The sequence below is a fragment of the Rana temporaria genome, chromosome 1 (genome assembly GCF_905171775.1).
Source record: "Rana temporaria chromosome 1, aRanTem1.1, whole genome shotgun sequence".
Classification (NCBI taxonomy): Eukaryota; Metazoa; Chordata; class Amphibia; order Anura; family Ranidae; genus Rana; species Rana temporaria.
The window spans coordinates 454,392,049-454,415,468 of NC_053489.1; the positions used below are offsets into that span (position 1 = coordinate 454,392,049).

Below are 23,420 nucleotides of genomic sequence, written 5' to 3' on the forward strand. Positions count from 1 at the left end.
TTTTAAGAGAGAGGTGCATGCTGGGTAACCAGCATGCACCTCTCGATCTCCCGGATGCGCAGTAGAGCGGCGCTCGGCAACTCAGAACTTGCGCGTGCGCAGTAGAACGTCTTTTCGGCAGAGTAAAGCGCACAGACTCCTGGGAAATGATGACACTCATTTCCCAGGAGGCAAGGCGGCTTAGGAAGGGAAGAAGATCCACCGCGGTCCAGGAACTAGTAACCGCAAGTTCCAGGCAAGAATTTTTTTTTTTTGACAAAATGGTTTATTTTAGATTACAGGGAATCTATGTAAATTAAGTTTAGTTTTAGGGTGGACCTCCGCTTTAACACAATGCCTCAGAGAGGATACGTTTGGCTGGGCTTTAAATCATGTTTGATAATAATCACATGTATTTGATTTTAGCAACCAGAAGAACATTGTTTTTTTTGTTTTTTCAATGATTTTTGGAAATACACAGATATAACATTTACCTCATTCGACATTTCATATGTCTCATTTGCATTTGCTGACACATTGTCTGCATTTTCCTCGTGTCCAAGACCTTCTTCATTCTGAAATAAAAATGACATACATAGGTCTTAGAATTAGAGTGCATGCATCTGCATATTGCTAGCAGTAAACAAACTCATTGTGTTTTATATAGTAAGTTATATAAGCAAGACTTTTCTTTTTACAAATTTAGTTTAAAAAGGACCTAGTGTAGGCACCCTTTTTTAAAGCTGACCTTAAAGTGTTACTAAACCCTGCATTCACTATATCTGATCTCCCACAGTACACAGAACATGGAAACGCAATTATTTTGGTAAATATAAACTGCTAAATACCTTTTCTCATCAGCAGTATATAGCTGTCTTGTGACTTCTGTTAGTGTCTGGTAAAAGCTTGTAGGAGGAGTTATCATTCTACTCATTCTACTACCTGTCCTCTGAGGCTGCATGACTCCTGGCCCTCTGTCTGGACAGTGCTGATTGGCAATGTGCTGATCACATGCACTATTCCAAGAAAAAAATAAACTCTCTAGCAATAAACACCAAACTGAGCATGTGCAGGGTGACTCCAAAGACTCCATCTTATCAGGAGATCGATTGGGGACAGTGGAAATAGGGGAGGATCAGAGAAGACAGGCTTTTAATACAATGCAGAGGATTTACCTCTTAGGTTCCCCATTGAGTATAAAGGACATGCTTTACTGCATATACAGACTGATTTTACTGTTGTGGTTTTAGTAACACTTTGAGACGACCTATGGCTGGCTTTACCTACCTTTTAGGTTTGCACTTCCTGCTTTCCCTGAATGCAGTGGTGATGTTGTCCCAGCTGCACTAAAGGCTACATCACTATTGCCTTAAGGGAAATCTTGTACCTAAACTGCAGGATCTCGCAGCATTCTCATACTGCACATGAGTGAGATGAAGAGCATGGCCATGCACCTCATCTCGTGCATGCACGATACGAAAATTCAACTCATGTGCTGGTAAAAAAAAAGTCCCTGATATCTCAGGGGAAGGATTTTATTTCCCAACAAAATTGTGACGTCATTTTTCAAAATGGCAGCATGAAACTGATTAAAATTAAGATGAAAAAGTAACATGGACAGCCTGCTTGCTTATTTCTCCCCTTTACATATTATTTTCAACTTGACTGGGTTGGGGGGGGGGGGGGGTTCACATCACTCTCCAGTGAGCCCCCTCATCACTTGCTTTAACCCCTGGAACCTGACACAACAACCCCCTATTCACTTGAATAGATTGTGATCTGCAGGTGTACAGAGGCTTTAATGCCCGCCACAGCTGCAAAGCAAAGCATTGCAGACATGACATGTTTACACTTCTGGCCACTGCCTTTGTATCTAAAGGGGGTCGTTGTTAAGGAGCAGTAAAACCATGGCTCAATCATGAGGTCTTACTGCCCCCAACATCACCTGTGACCAAGCCCTAATAGTGCAGCTAGTCAGTGTCTCTGATCACCACCACACCAGATACAGTGGCCCGGATTCAGGTAGATTTGCCCCTTATTTGCGGAGGCGCAGGGCAGCGTTTTTGCCCTGCGCCCCCGCAAATTTACTGCGCTACCCGCGATTCACGGAGCAGTAGCTCCGTAAATTGCGTGTGCGCTGTGTAAACTTGCCCTGCGTAAGGGCGCCTAATGTAAATGATCCCGTAGGGGGCGGGAATCATTTAAATTAGGCGCGCTCCCGCGCCGAGTGTAGAGCGCATGCTCCGTCATTGCGGCAAATGACGTCGCAAGGACATCATTTGCTTCAAAGTGAACGTGAATGGCGTCCAGCGCCATTCACGAATCACTTACACAAATTACGTAAAATTCGAACGTCGCGGCGCGGGAACGACGGGTATACTTTAGCATTGGCTGCCCCTGCTATTAGAAGGGGCAGCCTTACGCTAAACACGCCGTACGGAAACAACGTAAATTGCGTACGCAGGGCTCGCGCAACATTGTGAATCGGTGTTAGTATGCAATTTGCATACTATACACTGAGCACAATGGGAGCGCCCCCTAGCGGTCATCGCTAGAATGCAGCCTAAGATATGCGTGGCATAAGAGCCTTATGCCACGCAGATTTTAGGCTGCAGTCGGCGTTACGATGTTCCTGAATCAGGAGCATTCGTAACGCCGGGGCAAGTAAGCAATTGCGCTGTGTAACCTATGGTGTTGCCAGACCAGTTTAGCTAGATTCAGGCCGGAATCACACTAGTGCGGTGCGAATTTCAGCTCTCTTATCTCTGCAGAGAGATAAGAGAAGTGTTCAGCAGATTAGCAACGTTTTAGATGCAAATTTGGAGACCTGGGAGAAGTTACGGGTGAGAGGAGAGTGGGGGAGAAGTGTATTGAGGTGAATGAGAGAAATTCCTGAAGAGAACTGAACACATCTGCGAATTCAGCTGCGTACCCATAGAAGATAATGGGCTTGAATTCGCACCTGAGCCGCAACGCAATGCCTAAAAGACGCACTCGGTTTGGCGGCAATGCGCAGTGCGAATGCATCGCACATATGTGAACCAGCCTCATTGAAAACAATGTATTTTAAAATGTTCTGCGAATTGGATGCGGTTTAAGCCGCACTCAATTCGCATAGGTAGGTGTAAACCTGGCCTTAGACCAGACCAGTGCAGCCAGCAATAGTTTTCCTGATCACTGCATACAGTTTAATGGAGCTAAGGATATGAGCATTATCCTCTTAAAAAAAAAGTTTGGTCTTTTTGTTTATCTTGCCAAATGCTTCTAACATTTGTGCAACAAATGTTCTATAAGTTGAATCCTATGTATCCACTGTGAGCAGTGACTCATTTTGGATTATCTTAGGAAAACAAAGAATTATGGAATGCTGGGTTTGTCCAAACATGTTATGCTCCATTAGCGCCAATCAAGAGGCACTGATTTATTATTTATTATTTTTTATAAATTCTTCTATATTTTTTGGATCTTTAACACTTGTTGTTTTTGGACTGTATTGTGGAGCTTTTCTGCCACTTTTGACTTTTCCACTCACATATTTTTCACTAATCAGCTTGTTATTAATTTAATTCACACTTCTATATGCATCTAATTAGAGATGTAAATTATTGTTGTTATTTATTGAGCGTTTATTTTGCATATAGGTTTTTCTGGTATATTATAGTTAATTGTACCACATTTTTTGCCACACTGGGAACAGTACCGTAGGGTATCCCAAGTGGTAGACAACGGCGCAGGCGCACTGAGCACGCCGGGTCTTGAATAGGAGCCTGCCCGAAAGTAGCGGAAAGGTGCGCATGCTTAGGGATCGTGCAGGTTCCCCGCGCATGCGCGGGAGTGACATCATTGCCAGTCACAGCGCCGGAGCGGCGATACCCGGAAGTCACTCCGGGTATCATGGCGGCGGCGAAGCAGAGGAACGAGGGTCGGTGCGGGTTCTTCGATCTAAGGTAAGTAATTGATAATGAGCTAGTATGCTAGTCATATTAGCTCATTATGCCTTTGCCTTGCAGGTTGTTTTTTTTTTGTATTATTGTTTTTGGGTATACAACCGCTTTAATGGAACCTAATTAAGGCTTTAGTTGAGATCACTTTTTCACTTCTGAAAAAATGTGTTGGATAAATTATTAGTTTACTATTTTGGACACTCACACAAGAAAAGTTGGAGAAAGATGCTTTATATGTTGGCTTTGTGGAAAATATCACAGAAATAGAATGTGTAAGTCTGTGATTTATTTTAGGATACAGCACAGCAGTATAACTAACAGGATTAAACATGTCACGTCAGTTCAATTACATTTACAGCACAGTACAAAATATTGTGTTAATGTCAGAACTAGATTGTCCTTAAATACATATTAATTGATATAAATTTAGTGGTTACCATTTTTACTTTGCTTGTTGGGTTAAGTACAGATACACAGTCACACTGGAGATCTTCAGCTGTAAAATGACCGTGTATGGGCTTCTATTGTGTACAGGAATTACCTAGGAATATGGGGTTACCCCCAAACGGGGGCGGACTGACAACTCATGGGGCCCCCGGGCAATAGGAGATTATGGGGCCACCAGGGAATAGATTATGGGGCCACACAGTATACACACACACACACACACACACACACACATACAGTATACATACACAGTACACACACACAGTATACACACACAATATACACACACAATATACACACGCAGACACACAATATACACACACAGTATACACACACAGTATACACACACAGACACACAATATACACACACAGTATACACACAAAATATACACACACAGACACACAGTATACACACACACAGTATACACATACACACACTGAAAAGGTACTGGAGAGGCGGGGCAGCTATAATCTTTTTACATACTGTCCCTGGTTTTACTGAGGCTGGCAACCCTGATGGGGCCCCCTAGTGGAATGGGGCCCTCGGGTGGTGCCCGAATGCCCGAATGGTCAGTCCGCCCCTGCTCCCAAAGCATGCCTGCCTGTCCCAAGTTGAAAGCTCTGTTAGATTAGAGTTAGGGACTATAATCTGAAGAGGTGCCTTGGCTCAGCAATGTGGCTTCACATACTGTATATAAAGTATAAAGCAAAAGCCTATATTTTTAATGCAAAATTTTGATTTTGTGGTGACTAGCTGGTAAGTGTGCTGGGGAAATTTTCTGTAATGTATTATTTTTAATGGAGACCTGAAGTGACAAAGGTTTGGAGGCTACCTTTCTCTGATCAGCCTTTTCTGCTGCCAAAATCTTAGTGTTGCACGGTTTTGGTGTGGGGCCTTTGCATTTTTGGTCTTCTTTTTAGGATGAGTTGAGTATGTAGAACATGGGTGCTCAACCTGTGGCCTTCCAGCTGTTGCAGGACTACAAGTCCCATCATGCCTCTGCTTTTGGGAGTTATGCTTGTAACTGTCGGCCTTGCAATGCCTCATGGGGCTTGTAGTTTCGCAACAGCTGGAGGGTAAAAAAGTGAGTGTTATACGCCAATAAATACAGTAAATGCAGAAAACAAAGAAAAAAAAATACCTTGCCTCTGCTTCTAAAGTATCCAAGAGGTGTGGGTGATGTAATTTTGCTTTACTGCTGCCTCCCAACAAAGCTGGGTGTTCAAAATCTTTACAGGTTATTGACAGGTCAATATTTATCCAAGAACAATGAGTAATCAAGCAGCAGCAGAACCCGCCATCAAATATCCTGCATCTCAGTAAAGAGTACATACAGTATACAGTGCAATGCTTCAGAGCAGAGGGAGGACTTCGATTTTTCAAAAAGTTATCAAATTTCTGTGGATAGTAATGTATTTGTACTTGATATTGCTCCCCTGCCACTCACCTGAGTTGCCCTAAACAGCAAGATTGTTGCTTTAGTGTTGCTTTCGACTTATAAATTGCCCAAAGTGGTATAATCTTATTGAGGTTCAATAAGAATAACAGTTTTTCATTGAAGCTATCAGAACATCGAGTCAGTCAGATCTGACACAGTACACTCATTTCGAAAACGGAACAAATAATAGGGCCCAAAGTTGTTATCCTACCAAAATGTCTAATTAATCTTCGCACTCTGAACAACTAACATCACAACAGACTGTCCCAGAAGAAATACCTAGTATGATGTCTTATTAGGCTATTTTATCTACTAAGTTTTGTAATGCAAAAGAAAATCCACACAGAGCAGAAAGACAATAGGCCAGAGGGCAGCCCAACATGACATATCTATGTTGGCTTCCCCTTCAGATTTCGATATGTTGGGCTATAAATAATTAATGTTTCTCCTTAAGCCATAAGTCCTCCAGCACCAACTTTCTTTGTGAACAATTGCTAGCAGGTGCAAAAGTACAAAAAGCTCCTGGAAGTTGAGAAAAGGTGTGTTGCAATAAAACAAGTTCTTTAAGAACACTCATCTTTCACCATGCCTACCAATGTATGAAGTAACAGTGAAAACTTTGCATGTTATACTTTTTCTAATGGTACAGTAGGTCAGTAGGGCAGGCAAAATAGTGAGTGACCGTCCCACCCTGCAAACTATCTTTTTGAACTACTGCCATCTGGCAGGAGGTTCAGAAATATGAAGGTGAGGACACTAAAAGTTTTTTTTCCAAGAGCTATCAAGGCCCTAAATGGTAATTTTGAATTATAGTATCTAGCTGTAAGTGACTTGGCTTTGTTGCTGTGGTAGGGGTTCCTTTTAGGCCTTTTATATGGGGGGAGGGGGTAATTGTTCTCATGTGTGTATGTTGAGTTGTTATATGTTTACTAGACATGTGCACAGAATTTTTTTTCGTATTATTTTTTTTCCGTTTCGTATCTTTCCTAAGTTTCTTTTCCGTTCGTTTTTCGTAAGACGCCCGTTTTCCTGTTCATTCCCGTTTGTTTTTCGTACAACGCGATTTTTTCGTATTCCGATCGTTTCGTATTTTGGTTACCGTTTTATTTTCGTACATGCGGGATGGTTCGTTATTCTGTTTAATTCATGTTCGTTACTTGTTAGACAATAATTTTCGTGAATTTTCATCATTTTGTACTTTCGTAAATATATCACGGGATTCGCGGCACTTTCAACACGCGGCTCATCCATATTAACTATTGTGAAGCCCCATACACTTGGTCAGACTTTTTTAACAACAAACATAAAAACGATCGTTTTTCTGAACGTTCGTTCGTTTTTAAACTCCATCAGAAAACCATTTTTGGGTTCCAGGTTCAAAAGTCTGGCCAACTGATCTCCCTTCAGACGAAAATTCACAGAAAAGTTTATTTGGCTTTACTCTACTGTACTCAGCACAAAAGAGAAGCTGCTTCACTAACTACACTCACTGCCCATTCAAAAAAACGAAAATTACATCTATAACAAAAGATTTGCATTCTGTATTTTGTTTGAATCCTTTTTCTGTTCGTATGTTCATATGACATCTATAACAAAAGATTTGCATTCTGTATTTTGTTTAAATCCTTTTTCTGTTCGTATGTTCATATGACATCTATAACAAAAGATTTGCATTCTGTATTTTGAAACCAAATTACGAACAGAAAAAAGGAATTCAAAATACAGAATGCAAATCTTTTGTTATAGATGTCATATGAACATACGAACAGAAAAAGGATTCAAACAAAATACAGAATGCAAATCTTTTGTTATAGATGTCATATGAACATACGAACAGAAAAAGGATTCAAACAAAATACAGAATGCAAATCTTTTGTTATAGATGTCATTTTCGTTCTTTTGCCGTTTTCGTTTTGTCGTATTTTCGGCGGATCGTTCGTTCATATTTGCGGTTGTTCGTTATGCGGCTCATTCGTAATCCCGTCGTTTTCGTATTTTGGTGCTTTAATTTTTTCGTATGTACACATTATTCCGCGGGTACGAAAATTAACATTTTCGTACGAAAATGACATTCGTACGAACGGGAATGCACATATCTAATGTTTACATATGTGTTGAGCTTCTTTAGAATTGCGAGTGTCTATTGAAAGTTAATCACACCCCCAAATCAGTTTGCAAAATGCAGTGCAAACTGTGGAATTGGATCAAATGGGTCTGAATACCCATGCATTTCGATTCAAGTTCGTACCAAAAAAAGGGTCCTGCACCCTCTTGGTGTGAATGAGAAGCAGTTTCAGCCTTACAAACTGTATAGCTGAATTCGCATTGCATGTGATGTGTACAGAAATGCGGTGCAAATCACATGTGATGTCTGGGATTGCATAAGTGTGAACCCAGCCTTCAGCTTAAAAAGTGACCTTAGTAAAAATTAAACCCAGGATCTTGCACTTGCGCATTAAAAATATATATTTTGTCTTTTAGGCAGACAAAGTGACATACAAAGTAAAATGTATTTCAAAATGTTATCCTAAAAAAATCTGTTTTTATGGATAATAAACTGTATATACCATTGCATTGCTTGTCAATTAGCCATCAAAATCAAACCTAATGTACTCCATTACATTTAATTTTCTAGTTTCCATTTCACATTGTATTCAGAGCAATGCTGTATTCTGGCCTAGGCCAACAAGGCCCAGGCCTAGGGCAGCACTTTGAAGGGGGGCAGCACAGAAAGAGGTCTCCGCCGGCTTGCGCTACACTGTTAGTGTAGCACTAGTCTTATGAGTTGGTCTGGGCTAAGAAGCAAATTAGTCTAGTGCCCCCATAAAGCGGCCACACTGCTTCCGGTATGCGGGCGGCCGGCATTACGCAACTGTGGGGGGGGGCTCTGCTTCTAAGTTTGACTGTCCTATCATCCTGGAACACAAACCTTCCTTTTACTGTGCTATATGTTTTCTGCTGCACCATTGGCACAGTTATATCTTCTTAGTCCTCTCCATAAAATTATCAGAAATGTATTGCCTATAGTTCTACTTTAAGCACACTTTTTTTCATTTTGGATAAGGGGGGGTTAGAGCCCCTGTCCGTTTATTTTTTATCACCCCTCTCTCAATACAGAGATTTCCCTTCACTTCCTGCCCCATAGCCGAACAGAAAGTGAGAGGAAATCTATGCAAATTAAGGGAATTCATTGCCCCCCTAGGCCTCAAAACTAGCGTCCCTACTCGAAAATTTCAGGGTGGGTATTAAACAGAAGGAGGTGCAGCCTTGACAGGAAGAGGTGGGTCATATTTAAATTTGGGGGTGCACGAGTTTAGTCAGGCCTAGGGCAGCACAAAACCTAAATACACTACTGATTCAGAGTATTTATATCATTTGATGTGAATCCCGCAGTTTAGTTGCTGTAAAAATGTACGTACATTAAAGGTATTGTACTTTATTAAACAACTGGTGATTCAAGAACAAAGGGAGCATTATCTTATTACTTAAAGTGGATGTAAACCCCAGTGGTGGCTGGTGGGTTTTTGTTTGGGGGGCGGAAAACAAACACCCCCCTGCTGTCTGACGGTCCATCAGCACTTACCCCATCGGCGGTGGGGATTTGCGGGCACATCGGGGATCGGCGAACACATCAGGGATCAGCAGGCACATCGGGGATCGGCAGGCACATCAGGCAGTGGGACAGGCTGCTGCAGGGGGAACTGGCAGCGTCTCCTGTATCCTCTTCCCTTCTGAGATCACGTGGCTTCTGCCATGCGTCTCCTCCCCTCCTCCTAGGCATCCAATAGGATTGCCTGGCCTTTCAGCCAATTGGGAAACATGCAACAGACCCGAGCTTCCTGATTGGCAGAGAGGCGATTAAATGTTAGAAAAGTGAATATTAATTTGCTTTTCTATCACATCTGGATGGGCTCTGAGCGCAATGCTCTGCGCTCCGAGTCCACCTTATTTTGAAGCCTATTAGAGCCTATGGCTCTGATCAGGTGCTTAAAAAAAAAACCCGGTCCTGAAAGGGACCGGACACAAGAATAGGGGGTGGCTGCGGCGGCCATGGGTAAATTCATGCTATGCATGAATCTGCCCATTAACCATATAGGGGGTGGCGTGATAGAGGGGGCGGTGCCCTGCACCCTTAATGGACAGGCTACCACTGGTAAACCCAATTTATGAAATTTGAGCTGGGCACATATATCTGCAGTGTTTTATTATCTCTCTCCAAAGCACTATGTCCCGTAGCTGTCTCTTGCTCCTTAGCTTGGTTATTAGCCTGATAACTTCTCAGGCCCCGTACACACGACCGAGTTTCTCGGCAGAATTCAGCCAGAAACTCGATCGGAGCCACATTCTGCCGAGAAACCCGGTCGTGTGTACACTTTTGGCTGAGGAAGCCTTGTCGGGCCAAATAGAGAACATGTTCTCTATTTCCTCGTTGTTCAATGGGAAATTTCGGCTCTCCGAGATCCTCGGCGGCTTCATAAGGAACTCGACGAGCAAAGCGATGCGTTTTGCCCGTCGAGTTTCTCGGACGTGTGTACGGGGCCTCACACTTTCTCAGAGACAGGAGATTGAACTGTGTGTTGGTGGAGGTTGCTATAAATAGATTAGCAGTTAGCTTGCCGTCTAAGAGCAGAGCTCTGCACATTCCTTTCTTCCTTTGCCAATGTGGAGTGGGGGTGTGTGCCTTTCCTCCAATCAGCTGTATTGACTGTATGTCAATAATCCACTCCCAGTGCTGAACCTGAAGAGAAAAACTTTAACACGAAGAGCACTTTTTAAAGCATATATACAGCTAAAGACAGCAGATATACATGTAAAACGTATGTAGGGAGATTTGATTAATCCCTGTGCATCATCTGAGGCTGTTCATTTCACTGGGTATATGTGAGGGTTTATATCCACTTTAAGTTTGATTATCTAAATCCTCAGAATGAGAAGACAATAGTGATAGTTAAAGCAGTAAGAAAAATGCAATACATTGCAATGTTGAATAGATTGCAGTGTTCAATGGTTTGTCTCATCCCTCTAACTGCCAAGCTGGACAGCTTGATCTGTTAAAAGGACTAAAAAATAAGTTAAGGGAAGGAGGTGGTGTTTGTCGTAGTACATTTTCTTCAGCGAGTATATAATTACGTAGAGTGGGTGTACAATAATAATTAACACGAATCGTCTTTCTTTGGTTAAGCCTTCTCAGTATATTACATACACACAGGACAATTACACTGATGGATGGATAATTTTTATGAAATAAGTTACCTAACAAACATCCTGGATGCTGCAAATTAAATTTTACCCCTGCTCCTGATCTGATACTGAAGAGGAAGTCTAGCTTATTCCATATTGGTTTCAATCATAAAATCATCAGAACTAATAAATATGTGTTGCTTTCCAAATGAACATACTGCATACTGTAATTACATAACAGATTAAGTAAAACATTTTGGCCCAGATTCTCAAAGGACTTACGACGGCGCAGCGCCATGTACGCCGTCGTAAGTCCTAATCTGGCCCGTCGTATCTATGCGACTGATTCTTAGAATCAGTTACGCTTAGATATCCATTAGATCCGACAGGATCTTACGCCGTCGGATCTAAACTGCAATTTTTTTGCCCGCTAGGTGGCGCTTCCGTCGATTTCCGCGTCGAGTATGCAAATTAGCTAGATACGCGAATTCCTGAACGTACGCGCGGCCGACGCAGTAAAGTTACAACGTTTACGTTAGGCTTTTCCCGGCGTAAAGTTGCCCCTGCTATATGAGGCGCAGCCAATGTTAAGTATGGCCGTCGTTCCTGCGTCGAAATTTTAAAAAGTTATGTCGTTTGCGTAAGTCATCCGTGAATGGGGCTGGACGTCATTTACGTTCACGTCGAAACCAATGACGTCCTTGCGACGTCATTTGGAGCAATGCACACTGGGATATTTTACGGACGGCGCATGCGCAGTTCGTTCGGCGTGGGGCCGCGCTTCATTTAAATGATACACTCCCCCTACCCGCCGAATTTGAATTCCGCCGGCTGATTTACGCTACGCCGCCGCAACTTTACAGGCAAGTGCTTTGTGAATAAAGCACTTGCCTGAAAAACTTGCGGCGGCGTAACGTAAATCGGATACGTTACGCCGCCGCAGAGATACGCCCAGTGTACAAGAATCTGGGCCACTATATGCAAGTTTGCAACTGATCTGTTCAACTTTATACCAAATGACCATTATTCTTCAATAACAATATATGTTCCCAAGTATAAAGTCATCACTGACTGGAACATCTGTGAATGTTCGAATAACGTAAATGCTTGCCAAGACCCAGATCTGAACCTGCAACCTCTGCTGTGTCTGGCAGCACCTCTTCTTGCTGAGCCACCTGAGATGCTGAATAGTACCCTACCTGATTCTGTAGACAGCCTTTCCTTGTGTCTTGTTTCCCTTGAACACTTTACTTCTCCCATGAACTTCCTATTTAAGCCATGCCTTTGCACTTCCTGTTTGTCAGATTATTGAGCTCTCTCTAGCCAAGATCTGTTGTCGCTCCTACTGCTGTTCAAATCTTTGCTACTGCTCGTTACTGACCTTTGGCTTGTTCCTCAACTACGCTTCTGCATGATCCAAAACTGCTACCACTTGTTACTGATATTTAGTTTTTTTCAACTATGCTTCTGCTCAGGGCCCGTGCAACTATAAGTCAGGGTGGTGGGGCAGTAAATTCCCAAACCTTCTGGGTTAGCCAGGCCCTTGCCAGGATTTGATGTAAGTCCCAGTAAATCCAGGCTGAATCCTGGAGCAGTACCAAGTGTTGGAACAAATCCTGGCATGCTAGTGTGGGCACCAGTGTGACCTGCCCTGCAGCTTGTGTGGGGTGTTCGGTGTCCCACATGCTGTGATCTCCACTCTGCATGGCACCTGGCATCTCTCTTCACCGGCCGGCTTTCACACTGTAGAGCAGACTGAAGCCACAGCCTCCTCCTCAGCTCTGATGTATTCCTGTACACAGACATGGGGAGCCAGGGAGCAGGAGAGACACTGCTGTGCATTTAAGGGGGGGGGGGACTTACAGTATCCTCTATGTCCGAGGGGGAGTTTTGGAAGAAGAGAGGGAGTTTTGTGCTAGAAAGGTGGATTGGATCTGAAATCTGCCCTTGGATTTGTGAGCTTCTGTCATTATCTCAAGAAGGTCCCAAAAAAGCAGGACAGTTGGGAAGTATTGATGATTAATTTGTATTAGAAGGGGGGAGAATTTGTGTTTGGAGAAAGTTTTTTTTACTGGGAAGGGGTACTTGGGTGGGAGGATTTATGACAGAACTGGCCAGTGGACTTGTGCTCGCTTGGGAGATTAGGGGAAAAGAGGATTTGTGCTGGGAGGAGATTTGGGGGTGGTGTATTTGTGCTGGGGTGAGGATTTGTGTTACGAGGGGGTATTTAGGGGGTAGGGGATTTGGGGGAGAGAATTTGTGCTGGAAATAGTGAAAAGATTTACACTGGGAGGAAGATCTATGCTAGAAAAGGGATTGGGGTGAGGGGAATTTTTTTGCTGGGAAAAGAAAGTTGGGGGGGATTTGTTCTGCTGGGAAGGGGGGTTGGGGGGGTTTTGGCAGGAGGAATTGGGTGGGGGAGGATTTGTACTGGAATGCAGGGTTGTGCTTGGAGGGAGGATTTGGGGGGTGGAAGAGGACTTATTGTGAGAGGGGTATTGGAGCAATGCTGGATCCTGGCCTAGGCCAACAAGGCCCAGGCCTAGGGCAGCACAGAAAAGTCCCGGCTGACTTGCGCTACACTGTTAGTGTAAAGCAAGCTGCTTCTAATTTTGACTGTGCTGTCAATTAATGTGAGTGATGATGAAATGGGAGGCAGGGCTTGGGAGGGGGTATGCTTGAGTGCCCCCATGAGAAGCAGCTTCCCATGGGGGCACTGGACAGAGAGAAGGGGCCAGGAGTGCCGGCTGGGGACCCGAGAAGAGACATGTTTTTTTTTGCCTCTCTAATTGTGCCGATACCATCAGCTTTTGCTGTAGTAAGTGCTAGCCTGATCCTGGCAGTTGTATTACTTATTGATGACTAATTTTTTATCAGAATACTGAAATTATTTACAGAAAAAAATGTGTTCTTGTAATCATGTCAATCCTCAAAACAGCATTCTCCTCGGCATGCTTATCCAAAAGCATTTCTCCATGTTACAACCTAAACTAGCTAGAGACTAAACAGATCAATATAAACTCACAAGCAATTATACACACAAAATCTATATTTCTGTGTGTAAAGTGTACATGTATAGATAAACCACAAAAAAAACACATATTGAAATAATAAATTGTTATTTTCCATGACATGTTTTGATCATGCTGTAATATTTTAGTTTATTAACATGATCTATATGTTTAAATCAGATATTTTATTAATAATCTCACTAACTTGATTATAAAACTCCATTTGTTTAGCGTAAGCCTTCTGAACCTCATCTTGCCAATACGACGTATTAAAATACAGTAGAAAATGTAAGTGTACCTAAAGCTAAACCTTGTTTCAAATTTCCTGCGTCGTATCTTTAGTTTGAATCCTCAAACCAAGATACGACGGCATCTGGGTTTGATCCGACAGGCGTACGGCTTCGTACGCCTTCGGATCGTAGATGCAATACTTCCGCTGGGTGGAGTTCGCGTCATTTTCTGCGTCGGGTATGCAAATTAGCTTTTTCCGACGATCCACGAACGTACGCGCGGCCATCGCATTCTCTTACGTCGTCTTTAGTCGGCTTTTTCCGGCGTATAGTTAAAGCTGCTTTTTTGCGGCGTATAGTTAGATTTGCCATGTTAAGTATGGCCGTCGTTCCCGTGTCGAAATTTGAATTTTTTCTTTTTTTTTGCTTAAAGTGAGAGTTCACCCATTTATTAAAAAAAAAATTTTTCTCCCCTTAGATTCCCGCTCGTTCGGTCTAGGGGAATCGGCTATTTGTATTAAAATATGAGCAGTACTTACCCGTTTTCGAGATGCATCTTCTTCCGTCGCTTCCGGGTATGGGTCTTCGGGAGCGGGCATTCCTTCTTGATTGACAGTCTTCCGATAGGCTTCCGACGGTCGCATCCATCGCGTCACTCGTAGCCGAAAGAAGCCGAACGTCGGTGCGGCTCTATACTGCGTCTGCGCACCGACGTTCGGCTTCTTTCGGAAAATCGTGACGCGATGGATGCGACCGTCGGAAGCCTCTCGGAAGACTGTCAATCAAGAAGGAACGCCCATTTCCGCAGCCCATACCCGGAAGCGACGGAGAGGATGCATCTCGTAAACGGGTAAGTACTGCACATATTTTAAAACAAATAGCCGATTCCCCTAGAGAAAACGAGCAGGAATCTAAGGGGAAAAAGTGCCCTCTAAGGGTGAACCCCCGCTTTAAGTCGTTCGTGAATCGGGATGGACGTAAGTCACGTCCAAGTTTAAAAAATGACGTCCTTGCGACGTCATTTCGCACAATGCACGGCGGGAAATTTCGAAACGGAGCATGCGCAGTTCATTCGGCGCGGGGACGCGCTTCATTTAAATAAAACACGCCCCCTAATCGCCAATTTGAATTACGCCGCCAGAAATACACTACGCCGCCGTAACTTATGGCGCGAAATCTTTGAGGATTTGAAAGAACGCCAGGTAAGGTACAGTGGCGTAGCGTATCTCTGATACGCTGCGCGGGTACATATCTATGTGGATCTGCCCCAAAGTGTTTAGTAAATCTTGTTAAAAAATTGGCAAAAACAAACTTAGAGCTGAATCCTAAAGTCTGGGGAGAGACTTGTTATAGTTAATGCCATCTTTTTTAGGGCTAAAAGACATGACAAGATGGGCACAGATATAGGAAAAATGTACTAATTAAAATTCCAATTAGTGTGGAGAGGGTCTTTTTATGTGACTTTGAAAAAATATGAATCTTTTAAACAACATGAATAGATCTTTGTTTTTATTCAACCTTACCAACATGTTTTGGAATGTCTTAAAACTGCATGTGGTGTTACAGAACAAGACAATTTTCATGGATAGCCACATCAACTGCCAGGGCCGGAGCTACCAGTAGGCAGAGTAGGCAACCGCCTAGGGTGCGCTACCACATAAGGCGCTACCACATAAGGCGCCACCACGGCTCCTGTCCCGGTGAAGCTCCAGGCATGTGTGAGCTTGGTGCTGGGCCGGCTGTTCCCAGGAACACATCTGCTGCGTACCGACAATCATCCAATGTGTCCCGCTGAGCGCCTGGCTGCCGCATTTCCTCACAGCGTAATATCTCACAGCACCGCTCCGGGACGCCTTTACTCTAGCCTGTCCCTCTGGTGCCAGGCTTTGTGTCTGAGTGAGTGCAGCGGAGGGGCGGAGCTTGGTGAAGATGGGAGCATTGAGAGAGGTGCATCGTCTGTTAGCTGACCTCCCGACCAGCGGGGACACCATGGAGCAGTTGGATAGAGGCGCTGACGGGGACACCATGAAGCAGTTGGATGGCAGCGCTGGCAGAGAGACCCTGGAGCCATTGGATGGAAGCACTGGCAGGGACACCATGGAGCAGTTGGATGGCGGCGCTGGCAGGGACTCCTCTGCTGAGGAGAGCCCTGATGTTGATGGTAAATCAATCCATGAAGAGGTAAGGAGGAGGATGGATCCTCCCCGATATGCATCAAGCTGTGTGTGGGGGATGGGGGGGGGTGAGTAGTGCAGGAAGTAGGAGTCAGTGTATGTGTCAGGTAGGTGAGTCACTTTATGTGTTAGGTGGGTCAGTGTAGTGGTCAGGTAGGTGGGTTACTGTATATGTCAGGTAGGTCAGTGTAGTGATCAGGTAGGTGGGTCACTGTATGTGTCAGGTAGGTCAGTGTAGTGGTCAGGTAGGTCAGTGTAGGGGTCAGGTAGATAGGTCAGTCTATGGGTCAGATAGGTCAGTGTATGTTTCAGGTAGGTAGTCCGGTAGGTCAGTGTACAGGTCAGGTAGGTAGGTCAGTGTATGGGCCAGGTAGGTGGGTCAGTGTATGTGTCAGGTAGGTCAGTGTATAGGTCAGGTAGGTGGGTCACTGTATGTGTCCGGTAGGTCAGTGTACTGGTCAGGTAGGTAGGTCAGTGTATGGGCCAGGTAGGTGGGTCAGTGTATGTGTCAGGTAGGTCAGTGTATTGGTCAGGTAGGTGGGTCACTGTATGTGTCAGGTAGGGCAGTGTAAAGGTTAGGTAGGTCACATGTGTTACAAGGGCAGGGCAAAGGGGGTAGAGTCAGGGGGCAGAGCCATGGGGGGGCGACAAAATTAGGTTTTGCCTAGGGTGTCAAAAACCATTGCACCAGCCCTGGCGACAGCATAACTAGGAGCACATATTTGGCTGTGGAATTGATCTTTAAAAGGGGCTTCCAGATTAGAATAACACCCTGCCTGCAAACCACCACAACCACTGGGAAAAAGATGTAGGGAAGAGACCCAAGTTCTCATCACCATGGGGACAGGATACTTTGCCAGGGGGGTTCCCCCTGACAATGTACCTCCCATGTAGAAGGCACATGGCTTTGTATGGCTCAGGATAAGTGGGAGCCAGGCTGCATGCTCTGATAAGGGTCTGGTATGGATTTTTTGGGGGGGCCTCACTCTTTATTTTTGCATGGGGTCAACCTTAAAATTCATACCAGACCTAAAGGGCCTGGTATGAATTAACCACTTTATGACCGCCCCATGCAAATATGCTGTGGCAGGGAGGCCCTCCTGCGTGAAATCACGTATCTGTACCCGGGACCCGACAATCATTCTGAGGAGAGGCAGAATGGCGGTCTGCCTATGTAAACAAGGTTGATTGCCATTCTGCCAGAGTGGAAAATGGAGATCTTGTGTTTCTTCTAGGCAGAAACACTGATTCCCCCAATCAAACCCTCCCCCCACAGTTAGAAAGTACTCCCTAGGGACACAACCCTTTGATCACCCATGATGTTTACCCCTTCCCTGTCAGTGCCATTAGTACAGTGAGGCCTCGTACACACGATAGGTTAACCAGAGAACAACGGTCTGAAGGACCGTTGTCATAGGTTAACCTATGAAGCTGACTGATGGTCCGTCACGCCTACACACCATCAGTTAAAAAAACGATCGTGTCAGAACGCGGTGACGTAAAACACAACGACGTGCTGAAAAAAACGAAGTTCAATGCTTCCAAGCATGCATCGACTTGATTCTGACCATGCGTGGATTTTTAACCGATGGACGTACCTACTATCGATTGTTTTTTTCCCATCGGTTAGGAATCCATAGGTTAATTTTAAAGCAAGTTGGCTTTTTTTTAACCTAAGGTTAAATAACCTATGGGGCCCACACATGATCGGTTTGGACTGATGAAAACGGTCCATCAGACTGTTGTCCTCTGGTTAACCTATCGTGTGTACGAGGCCTGACAGTGCATTTATTTTAGCACTGATTACTTAATAATGTCACTGGTCCCCAAAAAGTGTCAAAAGTATCAGTTAGGTGTCCGATTTTTCTGCTATAATGTCACAGTCCTGCTGTAAATCATTGATCGCCGTTACTAGTAAAAAAAAAAAAATTCCATAAAAAAATCTCGTAGTTTGTAGATGCTATAGCTTTTGTGCAAACCAATCAATATACGCTTATTGGGATTTATTTTTTACCAAAAATATGTAGCAGAATACATATTGGCCTAAATAGATAAAGACATTGGGGGTTATCCACAAAAGGGATACGCCGGCGTATCTACTGATACGCCGTCGTATCCCTGTTTCTATCTATGGAACTGATCCACAGAATCAGTTTACCATAGATAGGCAGAAGATCCGACATGTGTAATTGAATTACACTGTCGGATCTTAAGGATGCAATTCTAGGCCGGCGGCTAGGTGGTTAGGCCATTGCGGCCGGCCTAGAATATGCAAATGAACACTTACGGCGATCCACGAACGTTCCGACGGGCCCGTCGCGCTAAATCTACGTCGTTTACGCCGAGTTACGCCTTGTAAAAATAGGGCTAAGTCCTATTTGACTAAGCCTTATCAAGTATGGCCGTCGTTCCCTGCGTCGAAATTTTAAACTCTACGTGGTTTGCGTAAGACGTCCGTGAATGGCGCTGGACGCCATTTACGTTAACATCTAAGCAAATGACGTCGGAGCGACGTCTGTTAGCGCAATGCACGTCGGGTAAGTTAACCGACGGAGCATGCGCAGTACGTCCGGCGCGGGAGCGCGCCTAATTTAAATGGGACTCGCCCCATTAGATTCGGCACGCCTTGCGCCGGACACATTTAAGTTACACCGCCGCAAATTTCAAGGTAAGTGCTTTGTGGATCGGGCACTTAGGTAGAAATTTTGCGGCGGTGTAACTTAAATCGGAAGATTTAAGTTACGCAGGATATTTGTGGATCTGGCCCATTGTATTTATTACATTTTTTCATTAGGAATGTTTTATAGCAGAACGTAAAAAAACATTTTTTTTTTAAATAATTTTTTGTTTATAGCATTTACTATGGGGATTAGTAGGTAGTGGGTGCAAAAAATATGACTGATATAATTTATAGGTGCAAACTGTCCTTGTACTTAGTTTTACAACTACATGCTATAAACAAAAGGCAGTTCCAAGGACAGATGGTCAGTAACAAGTGAATTCTACACTTTAAATAAATACCACAAAAAAGCATCATCAGCATAAAATATAAATTAGGAAACTCCCCAAATAAATGAAAAACCTACAATACCACCCCTGAAAAATATAAAAAGAGTTGTTTCACTTAAATAAAGGCCCATGAACATAAAATAAAAAACAATACACACCCAAATAAATTAAAATGTCCAAATACCAACCCACTGAAACAAAAACTTGTTTTTCTTTTAAGGGGCAGCTTCAAAACAAAAATAAAATGTGCTATGGACATGACAGCAGCCGATAGGGACCACTGACCTCAAATCCACAAAAATAATTTTAAAGGCTAAGTTCACCTTTTTTCTAAGAAGCCTGGAGAGTATTGCACCCATGAACAGCAGACTGCCCGCAGATCTTATATACACCTCTTATATGGGCAGGCAGTTACGTGAGAGCAGGAAAATCAATGAGTTAATTGGGAACTACAAGTTGTCAGCAGCAATAAATGACGGTACTTGTAGTCTATTCATTCACAGGAAACTGTGAATGAATGATGATGAATGAAAGATGTGGCCATGTGGGGGGATCCCTGAACAGCCATGCAGTTTTTAAATTGTGACAGCGGGTGTGGGGGGAGGATCCCCTGCCTGCTGTAAAAAAAAAAACAGTGAAACACGAATCATATTCCAAAGGTGAACTTATCCTTTAAAGACCGAAAAGCTAACAATAATAAGAACAGCAACAAAAAAAATCAGCAAAGAGGTTAATTGCCCATAGAGCTAAAATCAGAATCAAAGTACACTTTCCTAAGTTCTCTTGTCCTTACAGCAGCTTCCAATGCACTGACAGTATGATTGTTCTGCCCCTCCACCTTATAGTGAGGGGGCTTGCTTATCCAAAGGCCCCTTTATTGGTCCTTCTAAGCCCACTGGCTATAATTCTAAGGCCAAGCAGTGAATTATGGTTTTAAAAAAATTCTCTTGGGCAAATTTGCACATAAACTTACTGTGACAGTGAATCTAATGCCCCGTACACACCATCACTTTATGTGATGAAAAAAAAATTACGTTTTTAAAAACGTCACTTTAATTGACCGTGTGTGGGGGAAAACGTAGTTTTATGTCTTCTAAAAAACGACCAAAAAAAATTGAAGCATGCTTCAATTTTATGTGTCGTTTTTCAAAACGTCAACTTTTACTTCACAGAAATTGACCGTGTATAGTAAAAAACGTCGTTTAAAACGACGTTTTTTCACCCGCGCATGCCCAGAAGCTACTTATGAAGCAAGCTTCAATGGAAAAAGTGGTGAAACGTAACCTCGCTTTGCTAGAACATTGTGAGAAAAACGATGATGTGTAGGCAACTTCGTCTTTGAAAATTGAAGTTTCAAAAACATAATTTTTTACTTCACAGAAAATGTAGTTTTTTTTCATCACATAAAGTGATGGTGTGTACGGGGCATCAGACCTTCAGGATTTGCCTCATAATCCATGCTAATAGCAAACCCAAACCTTAACCCTAGTCCTGGGCATCATTTCCAGTGGCACGCACAGTAATGGGAAATTCACAATGTTAAAGTTGCCAGCATAACAGCTGTTCTGGTAGCTCAATCGTTATGTAGAGATTTCCTCTCACTTCCTGGTGTGGTAATAGGACAGGAAGTGATTGAAAATCTCTCTAATGGGGGCTAGACAGAAAGAAAAACATGACAGGAGTTCTAAACATTCCCTATATTACCAAAAAACAAAACAAAAAAAAACACTCAACTTTATAAAGTTCTGTTATAAAAAAAAATTCTAGGTATTTTTAAAATTTCAAATCAAAATTTAGCTAAACTTTAAATTAAACGCCAACTGTCATTCTTTAGGGTCAGTTATGACATTCACCCAGTTAGCTTTTTTCATTTTTTTCCTGATGTTCAAAGTATATTGTTAATTCCTAATATTGTATGACTCATGTTTTAGGAACTTTTTTTTATAATTTCCCAATTTATCCATTAAATGTATTTAATTAAATGTAATATAAATGTATTTAATTTATCTATTAAAAGCATATTAAACATATGTTTAATATGTTTTTAATAGATACATTAAATAAATATTAAACAGAAATACAATATATGGAAAAGCAGATAAGAGACGATCGATATATAAAAAATCAAATGCCAGGAAAATTGCAAAAATGGGAAGAATTTTCGGCCCTCAAAAAGAATGATAGAATATTTATAAATGGAAGGGAACAGTCGACCCATAAGGGGTTATAGGAGGAAAAGAGGGAGGGATTAGAAGAGGTATATGTGTTTTTCTTTAATCTTTTTTTTTTTTTTTTTGATAGGATGAGTGTTTGGAGTGATAAGAGGGTATAAGGGTGAGAATGTAAAACTCCTAAAAACGAATAGAGGAATATAGGATGGGAATAAAATCAATAAAAAGAAAACAAAAGCATATTAAACACAATAAAAACACAAAAAAAATATATAAAACGGACATATCTTAAAACAAATATTTCTACTGTTTTACAATACATAAGCACTAGCTGCACAGACATTGTAAAGAATCTGTGCCACCATGAAAGTTTTCATGGTCTTCGAATATTCAGTATTGCTTATGGATGAAATTAAAATAATGAAAGTGGAAGTAAAGCCTTCTATCGTTTTCAGCCAAGGAAGCCGCCATCTTGGCTTCTGTTTGATCTTCAACTGTCATGATGCTGCACATGTGATCAGCTATGACACCAGCCATTGGATGGTTTGACAGCTGGTTGAGAGCACAACCAATGTGATAGTTACATTCCTGGCAGGTGCCGGAAATGTAACGTTTTTTTTTAAATTGTTAAATCTGTGGGTTTACATCTGCTTTAAATAAGGAAAAGGAGGGGGAAAAACGTTTCCTATAAACAATATTCTGGGTTGTGATGGCTGGGATGCTTCATGAACTCATACAATTATAGATGCACGCTTCCTTTTAAAACAACTACTGTAAAGCAGTAGTACATTTCCTTTTACAGATTGCACTTTATATTGCTGCTCTAATTAATACAATTATGGATATGCAGCTAATCAACTGATTCCAGAAGGCATCTTCAGTTGCCAGAATCCATCAGCTATGTCATAATACATAAATATAGCTTTTGATATTCACACTGCTTTCCTGGAGTATTGAATGGCTTAAGGGAGCAAAATTCACAGTGCCAATTAGTGTGTAAAAGGCAGGTAAAATGGTGGGATAAGCCAAGTGCGTGTCTACATATTACTCTAACTCTGGATTTCTGCCAAGATAGAAGACTGTTTACAACATTAAAATATTCTTTTATAAGCAGTAATTGGATCATCATTTATAAAAATAGAAATGTAAGAGTCATTTTATTGTTTCTTAATGGTAATGCCGCGTACACACAATAATTTTTCAGCATGAAAAAAACAAAAAAACGTTGTTTTTCAACATAGACGTTTTCCCAACTTCATCATTAAAACAATGTTGCCTACACACCATCCTTTTAAAAAAATGATCTAGCAAAGCGCAGTGACGTACAGCAAGTACGACGGCACTATAAAGAGGAAGTTCCATTCGCCTTTGGGCTGCTTTAGCTGATTCCGTGTTAGTAAAAGACGATTCGTGATTTTTTGTCTGTTACAGCGTGATAAATGTGCTTACACCATTATTTTTACCAGAACGAGTGCTCTCGTCTCATAACTTACTTCTGAGCATGCGCAGGTTTTTTACATCGTTTTAGCCCACACGATCATTTTTTACAACCCGAAAAACATCATTGTTTAAAACGACGTTAAAAAATGCAGCATGTTCGAATTTTTTTTTCTTTTCGTTTTTCAGAACCTGAAAAATGATGTGAAGCCCACACACGATCATTTTAAATGACATTTTTGAAAAACTACGTTTTTTTCATGGAGAAAAAAGAACGTGTGTATGCGGCATTAGACTATGGGAAAAATGATGATTATGATACTTCATATATAAGCCAAGTTATTGACGTAAATATATTACATTGTATGTAATTCAACCTTTATTTTGTTGATTTTGTC

General features: G+C 42.4%; 1 protein-coding gene across 1 annotated transcript in view; it reads right to left on the bottom strand.

The window, feature by feature from the left end:
- SNCA (synuclein alpha) overlaps positions 1–23,420 on the bottom strand; it is a 143,064-nt gene that overhangs the window by 12,508 nt on the left and 107,136 nt on the right. Inside the window, exon 5 of the mRNA XM_040327863.1 lies at positions 474–554. Coding sequence (XP_040183797.1) covers positions 474–554 — 81 coding nt within the window. The remainder of the gene's footprint in view (positions 1–473; positions 555–23,420) is intronic.